A 25958-nucleotide genomic window follows, 5' to 3' on the forward strand; every position below is an offset into this window, starting at 1 on the left:
CATCTTACCTAATAGTGTGGTCTCAGACAGTGGCTGTAGGCCCGGAGATGGGACATCTATGCTCACGGTTCTTCCCAGACGAGTTTCTATAGTGTCAAATGAGTGTCTATGTATTAAAATGTCCTCAATTTTTCTAGAATCTGGTAATTTCTCCTGGAGTTTAGAAGGACTGACTCTCACATCCCTGCATGAATTTGTTTTTGATTCAACTATTCCTTCGTTGTGAAGTGGATTTATCATGGAAACACAAAGACTTCTGATAATGATTCCTGAAGAGGTATCTTTACTCCTTGGAACCATGGTTTTTGGTTTGTTGAAGGCATATTCTAATTTCCTCTTCCTGCCTGGACTACTCCATCCTATGATGCCAAGCATCTTTGAAATTGGGTGCTTTGGAATTCTCATAGTTGAATATTTGGGTTTCAGTTCTCTTTTCAGATTTATTATTTTCTGGCTTTTTGGACAAATAGGAATATAGGCATACAATGAATTAAGACTGCTTGTTTGAGACAATTTTTGTTCTAGAAGGCTTTGCTTTGCAGAAACAATCATTGGTGGGCCTTCTTTCCTTCCTGTGACACACATCTCCTTAGTATTCATGAGTACCCCTGACGATGTTTGTGGACTGATGTTCACCACAGTTTTTTTATCCACATTTATCTGTAAAGATGTCCACTGATTTCTGCTGGGTACTGGGACATTATGAAAAGGAGAGGATTTTGGCTTAACCTGTAGTTCACCTTTGGCTGAAGGCTTGGCTTGCTCTATTGTCCTCACAATTTGCTTTCCCTTATCTTGAGATGTACTTGAATGGACAGTGCTTAGTTTTTTAAGTGGTATCTTTTCTGAAAAAAAGAGTCGAGAAACTGGAAACTTAGCTTCATGACTTAAAGTATCTTTGATTTCACTTTTCTTTTTGCAATGTAAAGTTTTAGTTGAAGGTTCTTTTTTATATTTTCCTGGCTGACCCTTTTGGCATTTTAAGGACATATCCAGCACTTTTTGCCCTATTATGGCACCTAATTTTGTGAAATCAATTTGATGTGGGGAGATTGGTTTACGACGATCTGATTCAATATGTGGATGTTGACTTATTGGCAGGGTCCTAGTCATACACTTTGACTTCTGTAGCCTAGGTTGTTTCAGTAGCACATTGTGTTCTGGTGCCTTGAAAATACACTTACAATCAACCTCAGTCAGCTCTCTGGTTGCTGTGTTCTGGGTATCTGCTGGTTCTTGGAAATTTTCTTGTGGATGATGGGATTTTGTAAATCCTGCTACGCCTTTCTGTGTTTTGTCCTGTGAATATTTAGAACCGGCTGATGGTATGGACAAGAAAGTTCGTGATGCAACCACAGTGAGTTCACTTTTATTTTTGTGTACTTTTTTCTCCAGAACCTTCATATTCAGGACAAATTCGTTTGCACTAAGAAAACATGAAATTGGTGAGACCTTTGCCTTTTTGCCAGGCACCTCAATTGTCAAGTCTACTGTTTTTTCTATCTGTTTTGAATATTGTTTTCCTTTTCCGACATGAGTACACATGTCCTCTTTCTGTGTTATTTTTTCTGCATTTGATAATGTTGGAATAATTTGTGGGAGTGGACAAGAAAGTTTGCTTTCTAAACCATCTAGAAGATGGTTTGCTTCAACTACTTGTACACCTTTACCCTGCGTGACACCGCTTAGAAAAACTTTGGAAGTGTACATTTTCCTCAAAACTCGAGATTCATTTTTGTTGTCATCATGCTTCTTTGGATTGGGGTCTTTAATGTGCATGTACAGTTCTGTTCTGTGGAGCTTCTGGGGCAGAAGTGATTTCCGTGATTTCAAAGTTATATCTGTGCCTCTCCTGTCTGTTATTTCTATTATTTCTTTTTTATATAGCTCTTCTCTCTGAGGCGTCTGATGATTTTTAACATCTTTCATGGTATCACCAACAGTGATACCTACCTCTCTAGGTACTGTTTCTCCTTTCATTGATATTCTCTGCAAAGCAGGATTTCTAAGTCTCAGTTTTGTTTTACTGCATTCTCTTTTCTCATACGATTGGGGACGAGGCAAATCTTGTGATAAAGAAGATTTACAGTGAGTCAAAGCCAAGCCTTGTTCATTTTTAGGTTTCTGCACTTTTATTTCTAGATATTTGTGGGTTGTTATGAGCTTTGGTATTTGCTTTCCAACTTCTTTCTTTTCCTCTGACAAATGTTTTTCACTGTGTTGACTAATTGAAGAATTAGTTGATTGAATGGAAATGCTTTTTTCAGAATCTGCTGATTTCTGTAAGTGTCCCATTAAAACAGAGGATCTTGTTAACATTGGTGCACATTCTTCTTTGATTCCCATATCCGCATTAAGACTAGGCTGGGGAGACATAGCAGTGGTTATCTCACTCAACTTCTTAATTACTGTTATTTGTGGCTCACTTCTATCTTCTTTGACCTTTCCCCCCTGCTTTCTAGTTTTCCACTGAAAGTCATTCAAATTCTGCATAGGTAAAATAGATGATCTCTTTGCCTTCAAATGTATATTTTTGGGATGCACTATGCTACTGTTCACACCCACATGCCTTATTTTACCTGCCTTTTCTTTCTGGGGCACATGCTCTTTCAGTAATTTAATCTCACTGTAAACTTTTCTATCAGCTGTCTGTGAACCTGAACATTTCTTGAGTTGCAACTTTACAATTGTACTTGCCAGATCTGAAAGTTTTTCTCCCTGGATTTTGCTCTGCAACGTTTTGATACTGACAGTGTATGATCGTGGTAGGTTCTTTACCTTTTTATCTATTGATATGGGGATCATTTCCTGTTTCATCTCTTTTCTGAGTATATTCTTTCCTTCTTCCTGTGTTGATTCTTTTATACTCCTTAACACATAACCTGATGGTTTCACGCATATTATTTGGTTTGAGTCTGATAGATCTTTAACCTCTGACAGTGGAAGAGAACATTGTGTTTTTCCCTGTATATCTTCCTCTTTATTCACTCCACAAGACACAGAAGAATCACTATTTGTTACAAACACATTAAACTTTCTTGCTTTTTCCTGTTTCTGTCTTACCTGTTCTTTATTTTTCCCATGGGGAGTCTTCCTCTTTCTTGGGGTACTGTGCTCACTTAGACTGAACACGTGAGTAGGTGCACATATCTTTGCCTTTAAAACCGTGCCACTAGAGTGTGTTGAACAATCCGTGGCTGGGGTTTGCACTTCTTTCTGCACTGGGGGAAGAATTTTCCTCTTTTTTGAACATGTAGAAATTTGGTTTCTGGATGCTATTTGCCCTGTTGTAAGCAATGGTATAGAAGCATCACGTTTTGTTGCAACTTCACTACAGTGTCTTGCCCTTTCTTGTTTCTGTCCTGTGTTTTCATTACTATTCCAACAATGAGTTCTTTTCTTGCTCAGTTCAGTTCTGTGTTTTTTGACACTGGACACACGAGAAGGTGCCGATATCTTTGTCATACAAATTGAGCTGCTGGAGGATGTCAAATTATCAATGTCTGGGGTTTGTACTTCTTCTTCTTCCCATGGTGAAGGTAGTTTTCTTTTATTAAAATTGTTAGCAGTAGTCTTCGTAGATCCTACTTGCCCTACAGACAATGATATTTGTAGCACAGGGTAAGGCACATGACTTTTCATTGTTTCTGTTTCCACTTCCTCTGATGTGTCAAAGTTAACGACATCTGAAGAAGTGATGGCAGAACATGTTTCTCTCAGAGGCATGACTTTTTCCCTACTACTTTCATACTTCTTTTTACTTTGCTCTTCAAGATCCACTTTAAATCTTTTTATTTTGGGCACACATAAAAGGGGTGATTTCTTCATGTTCACATGTTTGGCCTTGGGATGCGCTTTGATTCTTTCAAATGTGTTTACTCCATCTTCTTCTTTAGATGACAAGCATCTTGATCTTTTTGTACCACTTATATCATTCAAAGGAGATGCTGTAAAATTTAATTTTTCTGAATCTGAAGATTCCATACTCTGTGAAAGCAGAGAACAGGATTCTATTTCCTGCCCTATTATTTCTATGCCCAACTCACTGTGAGGTAAAGATGCCAAGGCCAAACTGTCACCTAGTTTGCATTTTCTTTCCTGCAAATGTCTCAAGTTTTCATTTACATTTGTCTGTGTCCATGTGCTGGTATCAGTTGCAACTGCATTTAGTTCATCTTTATTCCATAGCTCTTGTAGCTCTTGTTCTGTCTCTTTGATGTCTAACTGAATTTTCTGTGAAACTGTTTGGTTTTCTTTCAAATGGATGTCTTTTTCTGTTTTTGTACTCTCTTCTTTCTGCATTACATATTCCAAGGAATGTTTTACACTGTTCAAAACAGGTCCAAAACCAGGCTTTTTATAAACAATTTCCCTTATATTTGATGGTCTTTGGAGCTTTGAGCAATGACTAGAAGATTGGGTTTTTATTTGCATAGCTTCCTCTCCATTTAGTCTTGTGTCCACGTGAGAGTAAGAAAGAGAATGCATGAAAGGTTTGTTCCAATTCTTAATTTTTTTATATTCCTGTATCCCTTTTTCCTTTTCTTCAGCATTAAATTGTAACTCCTGTGATGCTGAAGACAGCTTCTGTCTCAAAGATAGTCTGCTTGAATGTAATACTTCCTTGGGCTCTATCTGCAATCTCTCTTTCAGTGGCATATGGTTTGCTTTTTTGATGCTCCTTAAAACATCATCAGTTAGCTCTCGGTACATCCCTATTGCACCTAATTCTAACACTGCTGGTGATCCAAGGCATAACTTCGTTATTTCTCTTAAGTATGCCTCCATTGTTTTAGGATCCCATTCCAGAAAAGGCGAAGAAGGGACAGAATCCCAAGGTCTATTCTGAACTACATCTAGATTATTTTTGTTGCCCTGAATAAATTTTTGTATTTTATTGTCCCACCATGGTTCCTTTTCATGTAGCAAATATTTAAAAGGTGGCTTTTTCCCCTTCCGAGCAATATGTTTCAGGGTTATTATATCTTTCAAATGTGGCATATTATTCCTATATTCTTTCCTCTGTGGAAGATAATTTAATTCTATTAAGTCACAAAAATTATCTCTATTAAATGGATTTGAAAATGGTACTTTTCTGCCTTGTAGTGATAGCAGGGGCTTTAGTGGTGGAAGGCAGTCCTTTAGTAGTTCTGACTTATTTTTTTCTACTTTTATTCCTGTATTTAAATTAGATTGTGATAGACATGGTAAGGAAATAAAAGATTGTGTTTGTTTCATGTCTGATTTACTTAACATTTCTTGTACTTTGCCTTGTTTTGTAGTGTCAAAGCCTAAAGTTAATTTCCTTCCACTGGATGAATAACATAGTGTTGATTCCTTTGTCTTTAACATAATGTTAGAGCCTGTTATTCCAACCATCTTCATTTCTTTTATGTCAGACTCCTCTTCCTGTGATTTATACTTTTCTTGTCTTACATTTCTTGAGATGCTCACATCAATTTTCTCTTTATCCAACTTGAAGTGAGGTAAAGGGAAGGGTTCACATGCTTTTATTACAACTGAACCTGGTTTATCCTTTCTGTACTTTATGCATATCATTTTTTCTTTTTTGGAACACTGTGGTTCTACTTCATGGCTTACAGCATAGTCAGTGGACCTATTAGGTGGAAATTCTAACCTCTTCAAGTTTGTGGCTTTTCTTTCAAGGCATATTATATCTTTCATAACTCCATATTCTATGTTATCCTTCAGTTTTACATTTTCATGCAAACACTGCATGTATAATAAAAGGCAATGCATGAACACCTCAGGTAGATATAGCTCCTGTTGCTTCTCGTTTGTTGCTTTATGTGATAACAATTCCTTTGTGCTGACTCTTAGCATGGGCAAGCGATCATTTGTCACTGATTCATTTCTCTGTGTTCCATCAGATGACTGCTTTCTTTCTGACAACAAAAGGCCTGGGCATTTTATAGTGTTACTGCCTGACTCCAAAGGCACCACCTCATCTTGTTTTGTTGATTGCTCTGAAATAATTGAGGGAAAAATCCACTTTGGTCTACATTCACATGCAGTACTTAGTTGATCTGTAGATGACAAATCTAGCCCCTTTGTCCTGCTTGACGTGTTGGCTTCTTTTGACAATGCTTCCTTTGCCTGAGGCTCTAAATGTGATTGGACATAAGAATAATTTGGGGAACAAAATATATGTTCCTCTGGATTCTTGAAAGAAAATGGCAGGTTGTGCTGGTTTAATCTTTTTATTCTTCTTTGCTGTTCTCCATGTTCTCTATTTAAGGTGTTATAGTCCAGGTTACCTACTGTTTTTAATGCCTTCTTTATCTGTAGTGGTGTAATCCTACGTATATCCATCCAAGATTGAGGATTAGACACTTGGAAAGCCTTGCATGCATTTTCTTGCCAATCCTTGCCTCTTTTAGTATGCAGGGTAACTCCTTCTGAACTTGAAGATTGATCTCCTAGAACGTTTACTTCACTTGATGTTTTTTCTACCACTGGCTTAAAAACTTTTGGATGTAGAGCTGCTTTTGCTGAGATTTGTTTCTGTGTATTTTCATACTGAAGTTGATATAATATACAAGATAAAAAAAATTCCAGAATTTGTTCTTTGTTCTGGATAAAAATAACCAAGTATCTTGGCCTCAATTTTTTGGAACTGTCCACTTTCTGTCTGTTTAATTTTAATGGACTGTCAACTGGTTCTGCCTTTTCTTTTCCCTTGAGATCCCTTTTGGGCCCTACACCACTGTCCTTCGTTGTCGGACTCCAGATTTGTTTTAAGTAGAAAGGAGCCCTCTTGTGGCAATGTACAAAATGCGGAATGATTCTAGGCTTCTGAGTGGTCTTTGTACAGCCTTTCTGAGCTGTAACTGTTTTGTGTAGAGCCTTTAAATCTGGGCAGAGAGATGCCTGTGCTTTGGAACCTAGTTCTGTGTCAGTTTCTCTTAATCCTTCTTTTCCAGAGATATGGGAAATATTTTTTATGCTATGATACATACCCACTTTCTTAGGTACCTTAGTGTTTTCTGAGTCAAAGGACTGCTTAACTGGACAGGCAACAGACCCCGAGCTTACCCTGGGAGTGCTTTGTTTAAGCAGTTCTTGCACCTTACATGCTTTTTCCTGGAAAGTATCCAGCCCCACGAGAAATACGTCATGTTCTTTGGGACTTAATATATTTGTTTTCTTGGGTCCTCCTCTCCTGGGTGGAATTGAAAGTGCATGTTTGACAGAGTCTTTCACAACTCCCTGATTTATGCTTTGTGCAGTGGAGAATTCATAATCTGTAACTTCTCTGGGTCTTTGAGCCTCAAGCCTACTGTAATCAGTTTCTCCCGTCTCTGGAAATACAACACGGTATGCTTCTGGTTCCAAATGGGAATTGAAGTTGATAAGTCTAAGCTCCTTCACCTGTTGACCAGTCATTAATGGATCTTTATTTTGTGGAATAATATCTAATAAAACCATTTGGTGTTCTTTGGGCTTTATAGTATATTGTGTTGGTTTTCTGACAGTGCTTGATATTGGCTGTACAGATAACCTTTTAGTTTCATTCATTTTCTTCAGTGTCATTTGTGGAGGAATATATGGTTTTTGTAGTTTGCCTTTCCCCTCTCTAACTTCCATAAGTTTTTTTATTTGAGATGCAAGGTAGCCAGAAGCACACAACTCCTTCCAAATTATATCTGCCACCATTTTTACTTGTGCCAGCTCCTTCTGTGTCTTCATGCTATGTCTTAGTTCCTTTCTGAAGCTAAGGCTTCTATATCCTGCAATGTTAAGCAGCCTTCCAGAAGTTGTCTTCCTCACCTTCGTATTTGTCCTATTTTGACACAGGACACTTTCTGTGAGTGGTGTTCTTCTGTTTTGACGTGTAACTTTGGAAGCAGGCTCATCTGTATAAACACCGTCTAGGCTGATCCCTTGTACACACAGCCTTTGCTCTCTGCACAATGAGTCTACACTCCCTTTTGGCTCTGTCCCGTCTCTTTGCCTGGACATACCACTGTTGATAAATTGTGTCCTTGATGGTGAATCATTTAGAAATGAAATTGACTTCCTCATTGTTGTTTTTATGTCTTTTGCTACTTCAATTTTTTTAACCCCTCTACTTTTTTTCCTTCTCTTTTCCTGTTCTTTAATAAGCAAGAGTAATTTTTCAATACTTCTTGGCATGTGATCCATATCAGAAATATCGTCTTCATTTGGGGTATTCTTTTGCTGTTGGGTCAAATTATTTAAGATTTTACTACTTATTTTCATGACTTCTTTTGATTCTTCAGTATGAGGCTGGTGTGGTACATGAGAGGAAATGGATCCCAGAAGAGGATCTGTGAAAAGATTTTGTTGCTGTACCATACAACTGGGAGTAAGCAACAGTTCCTTTGAATCGAATGGCTTGTCCATTACTTCCAGTCTTACCGTCCTCTGTGGACTTGATGGCTTGATATCTTGTTTCATTATGATTTCATTTGTCATTCTGAAATGAGAAAACGGTTTCATTGGCTGGAGAGCCATTTCTGGTCTCCATGTCCCTTTCTCCAGGGAATTTTTGTGTTGTAGGCTATCTTGTGGGTCACTGTAGACATTTGTTCTTATAGTACTTGGGTTATCTAGCCCAAGACTATCAGTTTCTGCTTTTTGTGACGTTAACTCAGAGTTCATCCTTCTTTGTAAATCTTCTGGTTTGCAAGTGTGGTCTGACTTAACCCAAAATTGCTGGTGAATGTCCTTGAAAGAGCTATGATCATGTGCCTCTTTAATATTTTCTTCTAGTTTTCTAGATTCATCAACACCTCCTGACCCTGACATTTGCCTTTGGTTAGATGGTTTCTCCAGAATTACCTGTGGAAGAATGCTTTTGCTCTCTTCCAACTCGCCTCTCTCCAGTTTTACTCTGGTAAGTTTTTTAACTGGGGAGATAAAGCACCTGGGGTCCAAATTAGCTTTTCCAAACAGGTTTTTTATATTTCTCCTCAGTTCTAATATGCTCTGATGCTGCATGCTATGTCCTAGTTCTTTTTTACTGCTTCTGCCCCCATGTGCAAGAAGTAGAGAAACTGGTGTTTTCTTGGCCTTCAGCTTTATTCGTTTGACACACACAGCACTTTTCATATTCAATACTTTTGCCTTATCTTTTTGTCTTGTAGTTTCCAGATAGGTATGGTCACTCGCATAAGATCCCCACATAGGTCCTAAGATAGTAGGCTTTTCCTGTTTCTTGAGCAGGGCACAAGGTGAAGACGTTGCTTTCCAACCTGTTTTAAATTCATTGTTCTGCTTTTCAACGTGAAGAGAATGTGCATTACAAGAAAGGACAGCCTCTTGGTCAAACTCTTCTCCAGCTTTTGTGTTTCCTTCTTGATCTATTAAATAAATAGCTCTTTTCTGAAGCGTTATGTCCTTGGGGTGAACCATGTTAGCTGAAAAGACTTCTGGTTTGAAAGGATGAGACTGTCTCATTTGATCTGCTTCAAATGGCTGGACTCTCTGTGAAGGTGTTTTAAACAAAACTGGCTGTCCAAACCCCTCTTTCCTCTTCACTATTGCTTTGTTCAAGCGATTTCCTTTTGCAGATTTTCTATAAATATCCCATATTTTATGGGATAGCTCTGTTTTTATATGTTGAATACATGGATAGACAAATTTCATGTTTGTATTTACCTCATTATCTACTTTTATCTCTGGGGTTCTTAGTGTCTCAAATTCTACATGAGGTGACTGTGAATCTCTGGCCTCCATTACCTGTGAAGGCGCACCATTTTGAGCTGACAGGTTAGGCATTCTCATGTTACCAATCTGCTTTTTAAATTCTTTGGACGTTATTAAATTCCTGGTAATAGAAGTAACAATTTCTGTCAAATAAAATGGAGATTTTTCTTTTAAAAAAGATTGGTCAGTTTTCTTTTTGCCACGTTTGGTAGTGTCATTGGCCGACTCACAGATTTCTAAGCAATTCTGTGACTTCCTCACATTTGGAAGTGCATTTTCGAGGCCTTCTTGTGTGTTGGAACCATCTTTGTCAATAGAATCATTGCACTCCATGTCTTCAACTAATGACTCCATATGTATTGGCTGTGTCTGAGTCAATTTTGATATTCCCCAACTTACCTCTGCTTTGAATTTACTTTTTCTATTAGTAGTTGATATGAAGTGAACAGTGTTTTGAAGTATATCAGCTATGTTTCCACTGAGTTGTATGGGTTTCATTTTGACTCTTAATTTAACTTTCTTATGGTTTGTAATAGAGTATCCACTTATTTTAATTATCTTTGAAACTAATAGCTTCTTTTTTTTCATAGTTGAAAATCTCTGATTCAACACACTTTCATTTTCTGGTAATTTAATCATGTTTACCTGGCTTTTAAAGTCAAATGAAACAGGTTGGAAATTATAAGGTCCCAAGAAAGTTGTGGCTAAGTTTGCTTGTAACTTTGCTTTTTCCTCTGCTATAGATCTTTGAGGTATTTGTCTATAAAAATCAGTCCCTTCTGCTGTATTAAGTAACAGTTTATCAGTTATCAATTTGAGTGCACAAATTTCAACAGCTTCAATAGCATGCACTATCTTTCTCAATAGGTGTTTATTATTATGGTACCTTTTCTTTTTATGGACTTTTGGGTTCTGCCTTGCAATACTAAGCAGCTTTGAAGCTTGTTTTGTCATGGGACTCACCTCTCTTTTGCCTGGAAACTGTAATGTGCAGTTCTCACCTTTTTTTTCAGATGATGTAAGGCTGGGCTCCTGTAAAGGTTTCAAAGTCCTCAAGTTCTTTTGACTCCATGCTTTTTGTTCAGAAATGGGGTAGGCATACTTTCTCTTGGGATTTCTATCCCAGGTGTTGTCACACGGGGCAGGGCCAATCTCAGATTCCTCTGTGTTTAGAAGTTGTAACATTACCCCTCCTGTGCTGCTTTGCTGGTTACTAACACTGACTGGCTGTGCTTGCCCATCATACAGAGCTCTCTCTAACTCACAACACGGTACTGAATTAATCAACTGTAAATCAGATTTCACAGAATTAGGCCCTGCCGTAGTCTGAGAACTGAAACTGAAATGCTGGGAACTCAGTGGGTTTCCTTCTTCACCTTGACTTTTTAGATCTTTGGTGCCATTTGAAGTAGCATCCTTGTCAGTGGAATATGCATGATAAGATCTCTCTTCTTGTACGGACTGGCTGTGAAGCTCATGACTAGATCTTGTCCACATTATATCCCTATCTTTTACTCCAGTACATGTACTAACATCGAGAGACACAGGCATAGAAGAGATGGCATTTAGGGGTGGAACTGTCACAGGTTTATATTGTTTTGGCGTTACACATTCTGTAGCACTAAGTGTAGGAGAGATTGCTGCCTTATGTGCTTTAGCAGCTAGATGATCGGTACTCATTTCATCTCCCTTTTCTATGAATTTTAAATTCTTACTTTCTTTATATGTAGGTGTGGACAAATCCAAAGTCTCTAACGCTATTGCTGCCAATTTCTGTGTTAATCTTTTACTTTTCTCTAATGTTGGGTCTCCTAATATGATTATATTAAGACTATCAAGTAAGACCCCAGATTTTATTAGTAATTCACAGATCTGTGATTTCAAGGTTTTGGGAAGTAGTTTTTTCCTATGACCACACTGTGGAATAGTTAATACCTTAGAAACGAATGCTTTCTTTCCTTTCATAGTCACACCTGTTGAAGACATTTTACCTTGTAAGGTTTTGTCTGTAAACACCTTGCTCTGTCTTTTAGATCTTGGTACACCGGGAGTTGAGAGATTCAAAGACTCTAAGATGTTTGGTTGTAGATCATTTTTAAGCTCATCTCTGTCCAGCTTAGTCCACTTGTTCAGTTCCTGTGCCTGAGCTCCGTCAGCTGAGCTGGGACATTTTTTCCTAACAGTGTTAAGAACTTCTATTTGTGACTCTTCTGACTTTAGGGAATGAAGCTTTGAACTTGATGTAAACATGTCATACTCTCCGAGAGTTTTATCTGCTGACTCATTCTGCTGTGCGACATCTTGTTCCACAATGAACAGAAGGTCTCTCCCTCTTTGTTTCACTCCTTTATGAGAGTTAGGATCCCTGCTTGGATGTGAATAAAAGATAAAATGTTGGCTATGTCGTGGGAGTAACATTGATAATGTGTCATTATTTTGCTTTTCTTCTTTATCTTGAATATCAATTTCTTTGATTTCATCTGAAATAAACTTCCCTTTGTGACACGGTGTCTCTGACTTCATTTGTATCAAATAGGGTACTTTCTCGCTCAGTGAGCCTTTCTCTATCTTGTTGCTCACATTAACTTCAGGTGCAGCATTGTTTGAAGAGGAAGTTTCATCCGCAAAGTTTTTCTCCTGATATGTGTGTTTCATTTGGGTTGAGTAACATTTCATTTCCCTACTATGGTTTGGATTAATGTATGAGACCGATAGTTCCTTTGCCTCCTTTTCACTGTCACCAGTGTGTTTGTTGGGTTGTCTTTCATGAAATAAACCACATTCTCTTTTAGATAATGCATTGCTCTTGACTTCCCCAAACTTTAAAGGGTAAACGCTGAGATAGGGTGCTGGCTTTTCCAATGGAAATTCATCTGGGATGGGGAATGTTGCAGAACATGAAATAGCTTCTGTGAGTATTTGTGGTACTATCTGAGTAGTTGTTCTCTTTACTTGGTTCAGTTGTTTGTCTGATCTAAGAAGATTGTGGTCTTTTTCTTGACTCATACCAAATACAAGACAAGGGCTCTTTTTTGAGATCGGGAAGTCTTCTGGCTTCTCTTTCCCCTCCTCTCCATAGCTCCTCAGGCTAGAAAAACTACTTGCATTGGCAGAACCTGAGCGGACTGCATTTCTTCCGCTTGGTGACTTCTCTTGCATTAGTTGCAAATGACCAAGTCTTCTTATTCTCTGTTTTTCTGTCCAGGGTTTTGATCTTCTAATTTTTATGTTGGACAAAATATGTGCCTTGGAAGGAACAATGTACAAACAGGCAGCTGCTATGTTAGCTCTTTGCTGCAGATCTTTCATTTCTTTGTTACATTTCCGTTTTTTCCCGAACCTGAAGTTAACTGTCTGTGGTTCTATTTCACTCATAGTTCTACGTCTCTGACTCAATGGTGTCTGCTTCTTTGATCTTGGTGTTTTTCTCTCTCCTTTATGTCTATAAACAAAGGACCCTGTAACAGAGTCGGAAGACTGCAGGAACGTCACCGGCAGGTTTGCTGAGGTCTCTGAATAGTTTACTACAGGATACAAATCTAATTTACTTTCAGAGATTTTTTTTAATTCTAAATTATCATCTGTTTGGTTTGCAAAATCACCAGGCGAAAAGGTCCCTACTTCAGATAAAATTTTAGGAACCACAGGAAAGTTTACACCATTTTCTGCTTTGGTAGTTTTCTGTAATCCTTCAGCCTCTAGGGGATCCATTTGTAGGTTAGCCTTTAAAGCATTTTGCAGGGAATTGGTTTGGATTTTTATATTTTGACTGTTAACAGATGGTCTTTGACTTATAGGGGAGAGTGATAGGTCTGGGAGAGTTTCCTTCCTCTCATCTGCGTCAGCCCACAGATGTTGGCCATGCTGTAGAAAGGGGTTTTGTTTCTCTTCTTGAGGTTTTTTCTCTCTATTGTAGAATTCACTACTCTCAGCAGTGCAAGCAACACGGACTTTGCTTGCTTGCTCTCCCTGCTTTAGTTGCGCATGATGGAACACCTCCCGCAATCCACTATCAATGGTTAAACAAACAGTGTTCTGCCATTCAGGTAAAAATGCTTTAGCTTGGCTTATCTTTTTAAATTTGGCCTTGAGGCTTAATTTTGACTTTTTATTGCCTCTGATAGTGAATGTTTTTGAAGCTGGTGGTTTCACCTTCTTTACATATTTCATTTTCACTATACTTACGTTTGCGAATTTTGTTTGGTCTTTTTTCTTTTTAGATCGAGTCAAAATAGGCATGAAGTAAGTTAAAAGCCACAACAGAGCTTTTTGCGTAAAAGCGCAGCTAATTCCCTCTGCATCATTCCCAATACTCAGAACACTGCTTTCTCTTGACTGGCTCAGAGAGTCTCCCATCACTAATTTTTCTGATGTTGGAGGACCCAACTCTGATTCTGCAGAATTTAGGAGCTCTGTTTGTGTAGATGTGCTGTTCTTTATATTCTCAACATAAAGCGAATCCATTCTTAATGAGTCAACTGGGTTCTCAGTTGCTTCTGTGTAAAATTCTGCTTGAAACATTTCACTCTCCATTTTAATCTCCTTCACTGGCTGTGTATCACAACTGAAGCTCCTCTTACTGTGAGCCCCTCTCTCCCGCAGCACCTGTTCCACCACTTTCCCACCGTGGCAGGACTGAACTTCTAGGGGATCGCTAGCTTCATTTTCTTTAGTAAGTGAATCTAAATTATTTTCTTCCTTTTCAACTTGGGGTTTGGGGTGTGCTATTTGGATATTTACTGTATTATTAGGAATGCTAGATCTCTGAGGGTGAACACTGAGAGGCCTGAGTGCCAACGTTGCATTACATAGCATTTGTTTAGTAGTGCTTTCAAAGCTCCTCCCGCTCTTCTCCTACGGATCAGAGTGTCACATGCCCTAACACAAAGTCTCTGGGTAAATGCAGGTTTCTTCACTTTTATAATTTTATGTTTGACCCTGATTACATTTTTTGTTCCTGATGATTTTTTTCTGGTTTTGAAAGGTCCTGTGGCAACTGCACATAAGTCTTTTATCCAATCTTCTTTGTCTTCTGTAATATGACCATCCAATGACTTTTTGTCCTTTCCATTAAAAGGGAAACAACATTCTGTTTTTTCAACTAAATGTTCACTAGTAGGCAAGTTCTCTGGCATTGAAGGTGGGTGCATGGGACCTGCAGCCTCTTCTGTTTCTGTAGCTTTGTCTATTCTTTGCCACACTTTTTCAACTTGTAGTGGCTCTGTCGAAGGACATGAGCTGGTCTCCCATACCGTCTGTGTAGAAATAGTCTGTGACTCTACTTTTTTCTCTTTACTTTGAATTGTTTTATTTTCTAAGTGTATCTGTCCCATTTCAAATTGGACACTTTCAGCCTTTTGCTTAAGACATACAATGACTCTCAAGTCTTCTGTCAGCAGTGGAACTGTTTCTCTACTTTTTTCTTTATCCCCGTTGCACTCTTGTGGCTTTCTAAATATGGAGCTATCATCAATGTGCTTTAGTTCCTGGATTTTCTTTTCATCTAGTAGTTTCTCTTGTAGTTCAGAGTGACTATAATTTACTATTGGTGTATCTGCCTTGGCTTTTAATTTGCTATATATTTCCATATCACAGGGTTCAGAAATCATAGCCTGCATAGTATCATGAGAGGTATCTGACACTCTTTCATATTGATGTGTATTTTTTGTATTGCTTGAGGCATTGCTTTCCAGCTTTTCACTGTCAGTTTCTGTAATATTGTCATATTCTGTAATAGTCATTAGTGGTTTCTCTTCCTTCAGATTTATGCTTCTCGTAATCACTTGAACATTTATATCTTTCAATTCATTTTTCTCATGCTTTTGGGATACTAGGGTAATAAGTAAATTGATACCTGAAAAGCTCAGATCGATTTCTTTTAAATTTTTGGCATTCTGTATTCTTTCGTTTAGAAAGCACTTTTGTGTGTTTGGTATACTGAGTGTCAACTCGTCTACATTCTTTGTAGTTTGTATGTCCTTCTGAACTTCTATTTTGGGTAATGAAACATCTTTCTGTAGAGACTCTGATAACACTTCTGAAAGCGCCTCATGCTTTGGAATGTTCAGGTCAAGTGTGTGCTGAACTGAGTCCTCACTAGTTCCATCTCTATTTGTTTCAAATAATGAACAAGGAGCTGTCACTTCCTTAGTGTTGATCATGGATGAGTGTTCTATATTTTTAGTAATACTCAAGCTTACTCTATCAGTAGAACTTGCGTAATTGGTTTTTTCTGTATCTGTTAATCTATGTTGCTCCTGCAGAAAATGTTCATGATTTATTAAGTCTGGAATGACCATCATTAGACTTTTTATGAAATACTTTTTAACATGGTGAGTGATGAGCTTAGGGCTTAGCTTAGAAATAAGGTACAATGCTATATCTGACATTATTTTCCTTTGATGTACTATTTTTTTCTTCTTACATCTTAACTCAATCTTACTTCCTGAAGTATGACATACTATGATTGGAAATACCTGTGAACAAGACATTTTCTTTGCTTTTAGAGATAGAACTTTAAGTCTGAGCTTTTTTTCATTGTCTAGTACCTTTCTCCCTCGCTTTTTAATGATGGATGAAAGAGACATTGAGCTGTATGCATGATACTGGTTTGAATCCAATGAAGCCACGAATTGCTGGGCTTCTGGCATTGTGTTTTGTTGTGTCACAGCTTCAGCAAACGAATGTGAACTTAAAGATAGAAATTCAGCATTTTGGAAATCACTACGTTGCTCTTTGACTAAATAGCTACTCTTGTTTGGGTCATTAAAATCAATAGAATTTTGGGTCCCACTGATATGTTCATCAGACTTTATGCCCTTGGTTGAGCCTTTTATTTCAACAATACATGGTATATCGATGAAATGTTGGCTCTTATCATTATGATATATATCTTGGGCCTGGAAGGAGTCTTGCATGCTGCTAGAAAATGGCATTGTCATAAAATTTAGAGGTTGAGCAAAACCGTGCTGCCTGCTGACTGACTCTTGGTTATAAATAAACTCTTGGGTTTGTCTAGTAAAATGTGCTTCATGAGTCATTTGATTCTGTATGGCATTTTGGTCCACGAAAGTATCTTGTGCTTTGGGAGGACTAAATATTTTATTAGAATGTACATTATAAATTAATGGTTCCTGAAATTGGTGGTGCAGACGATCAGCTTCTCTCACTAACCTAGCTTTGGGGTTCACAGGGATTTTTCTTCTTATATTTTCTTCTACTTGTCTAATTTGGTCATCAGAAAGAAATAAATGGACAAGGGGGCATGGTGTCACATTGAGATCCTTATCTCTTATAAATTGAAAAGTGCTTTGAAAGTTAATATCATCAGGAAGTGAGTCTTTTGAACTGTTGGTTTTCATTATTGAAAATAAATTACTAGCAGAAAAGTGTATTTCTTGATATTTACTTTGCTGATCTTTTGAATCAGCTGACCGAGCTTTGGGGTTCACAGGGATTTTTCTTCTTATATTTTCTTCTACTTGTCTAATTTGGTCACCAGAAAGAAATAAATGGACAAGGGGGCATGGTGTCACATTGAGATCCTTATCTCTTATAAATTGAAAAGTGCTTTGAAAGCTAACATCATCAGGGAGTGAATCTTTTGTGCTGTTGCTTTTCATTATTGAAAACAAGTTACTAGCAGAAAAGTGTATTTCTTGATATTTACTTTGCTGATCTTTTCTGTGGCTTATGAAAATTTTTTTTACCTTAGAGTGAAACATTGACAAAGGTCCACTAGTCCCACCTGAAGATGAGTGACTTTCACAAAAATGGCTTTCTTGAAATTCACAGTCATCATATGAAGAAAAAGCTCTTTCTCTACTGTTATCTCCATTCTCTTCAGATGGAGAAGTAGTTGTAACTCTTCCTGAAAAGGTTTCAATTCTAGAGATAAGAAAACAGTGTGAGTTGCAACTTACAATAAGCATTTTTATACACTATCACTCTAGACTTAAGAAAAGTCTATCATAGCTGAAAAGAAGATTGTTTATAAACATGAAGGTAAAGATGAAGCTATCACCCACATTGTTAAGGAACTCATCACCTCAATTTCCTTTAGTAGACCAATCAGTTGTTGAAGTGAAAAAAAAAACATTTATTTAAGAGTAAGAGAATTTCTCTCTCAATCTCTTTATAGGTATTTTTTTTTAATAATAATGAGTCAAGGGGTGAAGATTATATGATTGTAAAGAATATCTTTCTGTTTGTTGTATAAACATTGTTATAAGGAACAGTGTTATGGAATTTAGGATACAACAACAGAATATCTCATCAAGTGTAGACTTTCTACAGATAGTTGATCTAGCCAGCTATTTACAAGGAAGAGAATAACCTACATTTGGGGGAAGTTCTTCTCTGTAGACCTCTGGATCACAGCAATGATCATAGTAATGAACATATAGCAAAGATGTTGCAATTTTCTTCTACTGTTTCCTTGTTTGACTACTCTGTAAACAAGAGCTCAGACTGTCACCTATAAACCTGAGTATGGTGGTTAATTTATATGTCACCTTAGCTGAGCTGTGGAGTCCAGATACATGCCAATATTACAATGGATATTTCTGTGAGAGTGTTTTAAGGATTAGATAAATGATCCCATGGGGAAGAGAGCTCGAAACCTCAGAAGTTTCGGACACTCCTGAGAAATCAGAGGAGACAACTCTCTGCCCACATTCCCAACCCAACACCCAGTGCCATCTGTGCCCCCTGGGCACAGGAACCTAAGAGCAGTCAGGAACAGGACTCTTCCAGTTCCTGCCTGCACTGAAAGCTAAAAGCCAGCCACCAGGAGCACCTACACACCCGAGAGCAGAGGTAAGATCAACTTTTCTGCTCCAAGTGACCTGCCTAGTGTACTCAGGACACACAAAAGCACAAGTCCTCAGGGACAGGGGATTTCCAGTTTCTGGCTGTGCTCAGAACTGAACTGATCCCATCCCACGGTTCTCTGCTCCCAAATCACGACGGGGAGAGAACTGAACACCCAGAAGTGAGAACAATCCTGAGACCGCAGGACAGACTGCCACTTCTGCCCACCTTTGCCCACATCCCTGGCCCAAGAGGAAACTGCATAGTGCCTCTGGACACAGGAATATGGGAGCAGTCAGCAGCAGGAACCCATGGTCCAGGTCTGAGGCCTGAATTGAAGTGCACCAATAAAGCAGCTCCCTGTACACAAATCCCGTGGGGGAGAGAGCTGGACCCTCAGAAGTGCGGACACTCCTGAGAAATCAGAGGAGACTACCCTCTGGCCATGTTCCCAATCCAAGAGGAAATCACCTAGTGCTATCTGTGCCCTCTGGGCACAGGGGCTAAGGAGGAATCAGGCACAGGACCCTTCCAGTTCCTGCCCATGCCTAGAGCTGAGAGTCAGCTGCCAGGAGTGCCTACACACCTGAGAAGAGAACACTGTGGCTAGAACCAGCTGAAAGAAAATAGGAAAACAGCCACTGTCAGAAACAGCAAGACAAGCTAACACCAGAGACAATCTGATGGCGAGAGGCAAGCACAGGAACCTAAGCGAAAGAAACCAAGACTATGTGGCATCATCAGAGCTCAGTACTCCCACCAAAGCAATTACTGGATATACAAACATACCGGAAAAGCAAGATTTACATTCAAAATCACATTTTATGATGATGATGGAGGACTTTAATAAGGACATAAATAACTCCATTAAAGAAACAAAGGACAACACAGGTAAACAAGTAGAAGCCCTTAAAGAGGAAACACAAAAATCCCTTAAAGAATTACAGGAAAATACAACGCAACAGATGAAGGAATTGAACAAAACTGTCCAGGATTTAAAAATGGAAATAGAAACAATTAACAAAGCACAAAGGGAGAGAGGTCTGGAGATAAAAAAAACAAAACAAAACAAAAAACAAAACAAAACAAAACAAAAAAAACCTAGGGAAGAGATCAGGAGTCATAGATGCAAGGATCACCAACAGGATACAAGAGATAGAAAACAGAATCTCAGGGGCAGAAGATACCTCAGAAAACATCGACACAACCATCAAAGATGATGTAAAATGCAAAAAGCTCCTACCCCAAAACATCCAGGAAATCCAGGACACAATGAGAAGATCAAACTTAAGAATAATAGGTATAGAAGAAAGTGAAGACTCCCAACTTAAAGGGCCAGTAAATATATTCAACAAAATTATAGAAGAAAACTTCCCTAACCTAAAGAAAGAAATGCCCATAAATATATAAGAAGCCTACAGAACTATAAATAGATTGGACCAGAAGAGAAATTCCTCCCACCACATAATAGTTAAAACACCATATGCACAAAACAAAGAAAGAATATTAAAAGCAGTAAGGGGAAAAGGTCAAGTGACATATAAAGGCAGACCTATAAGAATTACACCAGACTTCTCATGAGAGAATATGAAAGTCAGAAGATCCTGAACAGATGTCATACAGACCGTAAAAGAACACAAATGCCAGCCCAGGTTACTGTATCCAGCAAAACTCAATTAACATAGATGGAGTAACCAAGATATTCCATGACAAAACCAAATTTACACAATATTTTTCTACAAATCCAGTCCTACAAAGGATAATAGATGGAAAACTCCAACACAAGGAGAGAAACTACACCGTACAGAAAGCAAGGATATAATTTCTTGCAATGAAACCAAAAGAGAGACAAACAAACATAATTCCACCTCTAACAACAAAAATAACAGGAAGTGACAATCACTATTCCTTGATATCTTTCAACATCAATGGACTCAATTCCCCAATAAAAAGACATAGACTAACAGACTGGATATGTAAAGAGGACCCAGCATTTTCCTGCATGCAGGAAACACACCTCAGAGACAAAGAGAGACACTACCTTAGAGTAAATGGCTAGAAAACAACTTTCCAAGAAAATGACCCAAAGAAACAAGCTGGAGTTGCCATTTAATATGAAATAAAATTGACTTTCAACCAAAAGTCATTAAAAAAGATAAGGAAGGACACTTCATATTCATCAAAGGAAAAATCCACCAAGATGAACGCTCAATCCTAAATATCTATGCTCTAAATGCAAGGGTACCTACATTCATAAAAGAAACCTTACTAAAGCTTAAAGCATACATTGCACCTCACACGATAATAGTAGAAGATTTCAACACCCCACTCTCATCACTGGATAGATCATGGAAACAGATTAAACAGAGACATAGAGAAACTAACATAAGTCATGAAATAAAGGGATTTAACAGATATTTATAGAACATTCAATCCTAATCAAAAGGATATACCTTCTTCTCAGCACCTCATGGAAGCTTCTCCAAATTTGACCATATAATTGGTCACGAAACAGGTGACAACAGATAAAGGAAGATAGAAATAATACCACGCATCCTATCAGTTCACCATGCACGAAGACTGGTCTTCAATAACAATAATAATGACAGAAAGCCCACATATACATGGAAGTTGAATAGTGCTCTACTCAATGAGAACTTGGTCAAGGAAGAAATAAAGAAATTAAAGACTTCTTAGAATTTAATTAAAATGAAGACACAACATTACCAAGCTTATAGGACACAATGAAAGCTGTGCTAAGAGGAAAACTCATAGCTCTGAGTGCCTGCAAAAAGAAATAGGAGAGAGCATATGTCAGCAGCTTGACAGCATACCTAAAAGCTCTAGAACAAAAAGAAATTAATAAACCCAAGAGGAGTAGAAGGAAGGAAATAATCAAACTCAGGGCTGAAATCAACCAAGTAGAAACTAGAAGGACTATAGGAGTCAATTAAACCAGGAGCTGGTTCTTTGAGAAAATCAACAGGATAGATTAAACCCTTAACCAGACTAACAAGAGGTCACAGAGAGTGTGTCCAAATTAACAAAATCAGAAATGAAAAGGGAGACATAACAACAGAATCTCAAGAAATTAAAAAAATCATCAGATTCTACTACAAAAGCCTATATTCAACAAAACTGGAAAATCTGGAGGAAATGGACAACCAGGAACCAAAGTTAAATCAGGAACAGATAAACCATCTAAACAACCCAAGAACTCCTAAAGAAATAGAAGCAGTGAGTAAAAGTCTCCCAACCAAAAAGAGCCCAGGTCCAGATGGGTTCAGTGCAGAATTCTATCAGACCTTCATAGAAGACCTCATACCAATACTGTCCAAACTATTCCACACAATAGAAACAGACGGAGCACTACCAAATTCATTCTATGGAGCCACAATTATTCTTATACCGAAACCACACAAAGACTCAACAAAGAAAGAGAACTTTATGAATATTGACGCAAAAATACTCAAATAAAATTCTTGCAAATAGATTCCAAGAACACATCAAAACAACCATCCATCATGATCAAGTAGGTTTCATCCCAGGGATGCAGGGATGGTTTAATATACGAAAAATCTATCAATGTAATCCACTATATAAACAAACTCAAATGTAAGAACCACATGATCATTTCATTAGATGCTGAGAAATCATTTGTCAAAATTCAATACTCCCTCATGATAAAAGTCCTGCAAAGATCAGGAATTCAAAGTCCATACCCAGACACAGTAAAAGCAATATACAGCAAACCAGTAGCTAACATTAAACTAAATGGAGAGAAACTTGAAGTAATCCCACAAAAATCAGGGACTAGACAAGGCTGCCCACTCTCTCCATACTTACTCAATATCATACTCGAAGTCCTAGCCAGAGCAATCAGACAGCGAAAGGAGGTCAAAGGGATACAAATTGAAAGGGGAGAAATCAAAATATCACTATTTTCAGATGATATGATAGTATACTTAAATGACCCCAAAAGATCCACCAGAGAACTACTTAACCTGATACACAACTTCAGCAAAGTGTCGGGGTATAAAATTAACTCATACAAATCAGTAACCTTCCTCTACTCAAAATATAAACAAGCTGATAAAGAAATTAAGGAAATGACACCCTTCACAATAGTCCCAAATAATATAAAATATCTTGGTGTGAATCTAAGCAAGCGAGTGAAAGATCTGTATGACAAGAACTTCAAGTCTCTGAAGAAAGAAATTAAGGAAGATATAAGGAGCTGGAAAGATCTTCCATGCTCATGGATGGGCAGGATTAATATGGTATAGATAGCCATTTTGCCAAAAACAATCTACAGATTCAATGCAATCCCCATCAAAATTCCAACCCAATTCTTCAAAGAGTTAGACAGAACAATTTGCAAATTCATCTGGAATAACAAAAAGACCCAGGATAGCTAAAACTATCCTTAACAATAAGAAGACTTCTGGGGGAATCACTATCCCTGAACTCAAGCAGTATTACAGAGCAATAGTGATAAAAACTGTATGGTATTGGTACAGAGACAGACAGATAGACCAGTGGAATAGAACTGAAGACACAGAAATGAACCCACACACCTATGGTCACTTGATTTTTTTACAAAGGAGCCAAACCATCCAATGGAAAAAGAGCATTTTCAGCAAATGGTGCTGGTTCAACTGGAGGTCAGCATGTAGAAGAATGCAGATCGATCCATGCTTATCACCCTGTACAAAGCTTAAGTCCAAGTGGATCAAGGACCTCACATCAAACCAGATACACTCAAACTAACAGAAGAAAAAGTGGGGAAGAATCTCGAACACATGGGCACTGGAGAAAAACACCAATGGCTTATGTTTTGTTTCCTGAATGGCTTATGCTCAAGATCAAGAATTGACAAATGGGATTTCATAAAACTGCAAAGCTTCTGTAAGGCAAAGGACACTGTTGTTAGGACAAAATGGCAACTAACAGAGTAGGAAAAGATCTTTACCAGTCCTCCAACTGATAGAGGGCTTATATCCAAAATATACAAAGAACTCAAGAAGTTAGACCGCAGGGAGACAAATAACCCTATTAAAAAATGGGGTTCAGAGATAAACCAAGAATTCAAAGTCAGGAATGCCGAATGGCTGAGAAACACCTAAAGAAATGTTCAACATCTTTAGTCATAAGGGAAATGCAAATCAAAACAACCCTGAGATTTCACCTCACACCAGTCAGAATGGCTAAGATAAAAAACTCAGGTTACAGCAGATGCTGGCAAGGATGTGGAGAAAGAGGAACACTCCTCCATTGTTAGTGGGATTGCAGACTGGTACAACCATTCTGGAAATCAGTCTGGAGGTTCCTCAGAAAATTGGACATTGAACTACCTGAGGACCCAGCTAACCCTCTCTTGGGCATATACCCAAAAGATGCCCCAATATATAACAAAGACACATGCTCCACTATGTTAATAGCAGCCTTATTTATAATAGCCAGAAGCTGGAAAGAACCTAGATGCCCTTCAACAGAGGAATGGATACAGAAAATGTGGTACATCTACACAAATGGAATACTACTCAGCTATCAAAAACAATGACTTTATGAAATTCATAGGCAAATGGATGGAACTGGAAAATATCATCCTGAGTGAGGTAACCCAATCATAGAAAAACACACATGGTATGCACTCATTGATAAGTGGATATTAGCCCAAATGCTCAAATTACCATAGATGCACAGAACACGTGAAGGATGTGAAGGTCAAGAAGGATGACCAAAATTCGAATGCTTCACTCCTTCTTTAAAAGGGGAACAAGAATATCCCTAGGAGGGAATAAGGAGGCAAAATTTAGAACAGAGGCTGAAGGAACGCCCATTCAGAGCCTGTCCCACATGTGGCCCATACATATACAGCCACCCAATTAGATAAGATGGATGAAGCAAAGAAGTGCAGGCCAACAGGAACTGGATGTAGACCTCTCCTGAGAGACACAGCCAGAATATGGCAAATATATAGGCGAATGCCAGCAGCAAACCACTGAACTGAGAATGGGACCCCCATTGAAGGAATCAGAGAAAGGACTGAAAGAGCTTGAAGTGGCTTGAGACCCCATATGAATAACAATGCCAACGAACCAGAACTTCCAGGGACTAAGCCACTACCCAAAGACTATACATGGACTGACCCTGGGCTCCAACTGCATGGGTAGCAATGAATAGCCTAGTAAGAGCACCAGTGGAAGGGGCAGCCCTTGGTCCTGCCAAGACTGAACCCCCCAGCGAACGTGATTGTTGGGGGGAGGGCAGTAATGGGGGCAGGATGGGGAGGGGAACACTCATATAGAAGGGGAGGGTCAGGGGCTAGGGGGATGTTGGCCTGGAAACCGGGAAAGGGAATAACAATTGAAATGTAAATAAGAAATACCCACGTTAATAAAGATGGGGGAAAAATATCCTGAGTGAGGTAACTCAGTCACAGAAAAACACACTTCGTATGCACTCATTGATAAGTGGATATTAGCCAAAAAGCTTGACTTACCCAAGATGCAATCCACAGACCACAGGAACCTCAAGAAGAAGGACGACCAAAATAGAGATGCTCCCACTCCTTAAAAGGGGAAAAAATATCCATAGGAGGGGATATGGAAGCAAAGTTTAGAGCAGTGACTGAAGGAATGGCCATTCAGAGCCTTCCCCCACATGTGGCCCATATATATGCAGCCACCAAAACTAGATAAGATAGATGAAGCTTAAAAATGCGTGCTGAAAGAGACCGGATACAGATCTCTCCTGAGAGACACATCCAGAGCATGTCCAATGCAGAGGTCAATGCTAGCAGCAAACCACCAAAGTGAGAACAGGACCCCCTTGGGGGGAATTAGAGGAAGGATTGAAAGAGTTGAAGGAGCTCGAAACCCCATAAAAACAACAATGCCAACCAAACAGAGCTTCCAGGGACTAAACCACTACCGAAAGACTACACATGGACTGACCCAGGGCTCCAACTGCATATGTAGCAGAGAATAGCCTTGTTGGGGCACCAGTGGAAGGGGAAGCCCTTGGTCCTGCCAAGGTTGGACCTTCAGTGCAGGGGAATATGGGGGTGGGCAGTAACTAAGATGTATAGGGGGAATACCTGTATGGGGGAGGGTGAGGGTAGGTAATGGGGACTTATGGACAGGAAATCAGTAAGGGGAAAAACATTTGAAATGTAAGTAAAGAAATATAGCTAATAAAAAATTAAAAAATAAGGAAATACAGGACAACACAAGTAAACAAGTAGAAGCCCTTAAAGAGGAAACACAAAAATCCCTTAAAGAATTACAGGAAAACACAACCCAACAGGTGAAGGGATTGAACAAAACTGTCTAGGATTTAAAAATGGAAACAGAAACAATAAACAAAGCACAAAGGGAGGGAACTCGGGAGGTAGAAAACCTAGGGAAGAGATCCGGAGTCATAGATGCAAGCATCACCAACAGGATACA

General features: G+C 38.6%; 1 protein-coding gene across 1 annotated transcript in view; it reads right to left on the minus strand.

Annotated features, from left to right (window-relative positions):
• The window catches only part of Ccdc168 (coiled-coil domain containing 168), a 37784-nt gene that overhangs the window by 2268 nt on the left and 9558 nt on the right, over positions 1-25958 (minus strand). Inside the window, 3 exon segments of the mRNA XM_032899731.1 lie at positions 67-14531; positions 14534-16866; positions 17128-17580. Coding sequence (XP_032755622.1) covers positions 67-14531; positions 14534-16866; positions 17128-17580 — 17251 coding nt within the window.

Source organism: Rattus rattus, chromosome 4, assembly GCF_011064425.1.
Source record: "Rattus rattus isolate New Zealand chromosome 4, Rrattus_CSIRO_v1, whole genome shotgun sequence".
NCBI lineage: Eukaryota > Metazoa > Chordata > Mammalia > Rodentia > Muridae > Rattus > Rattus rattus.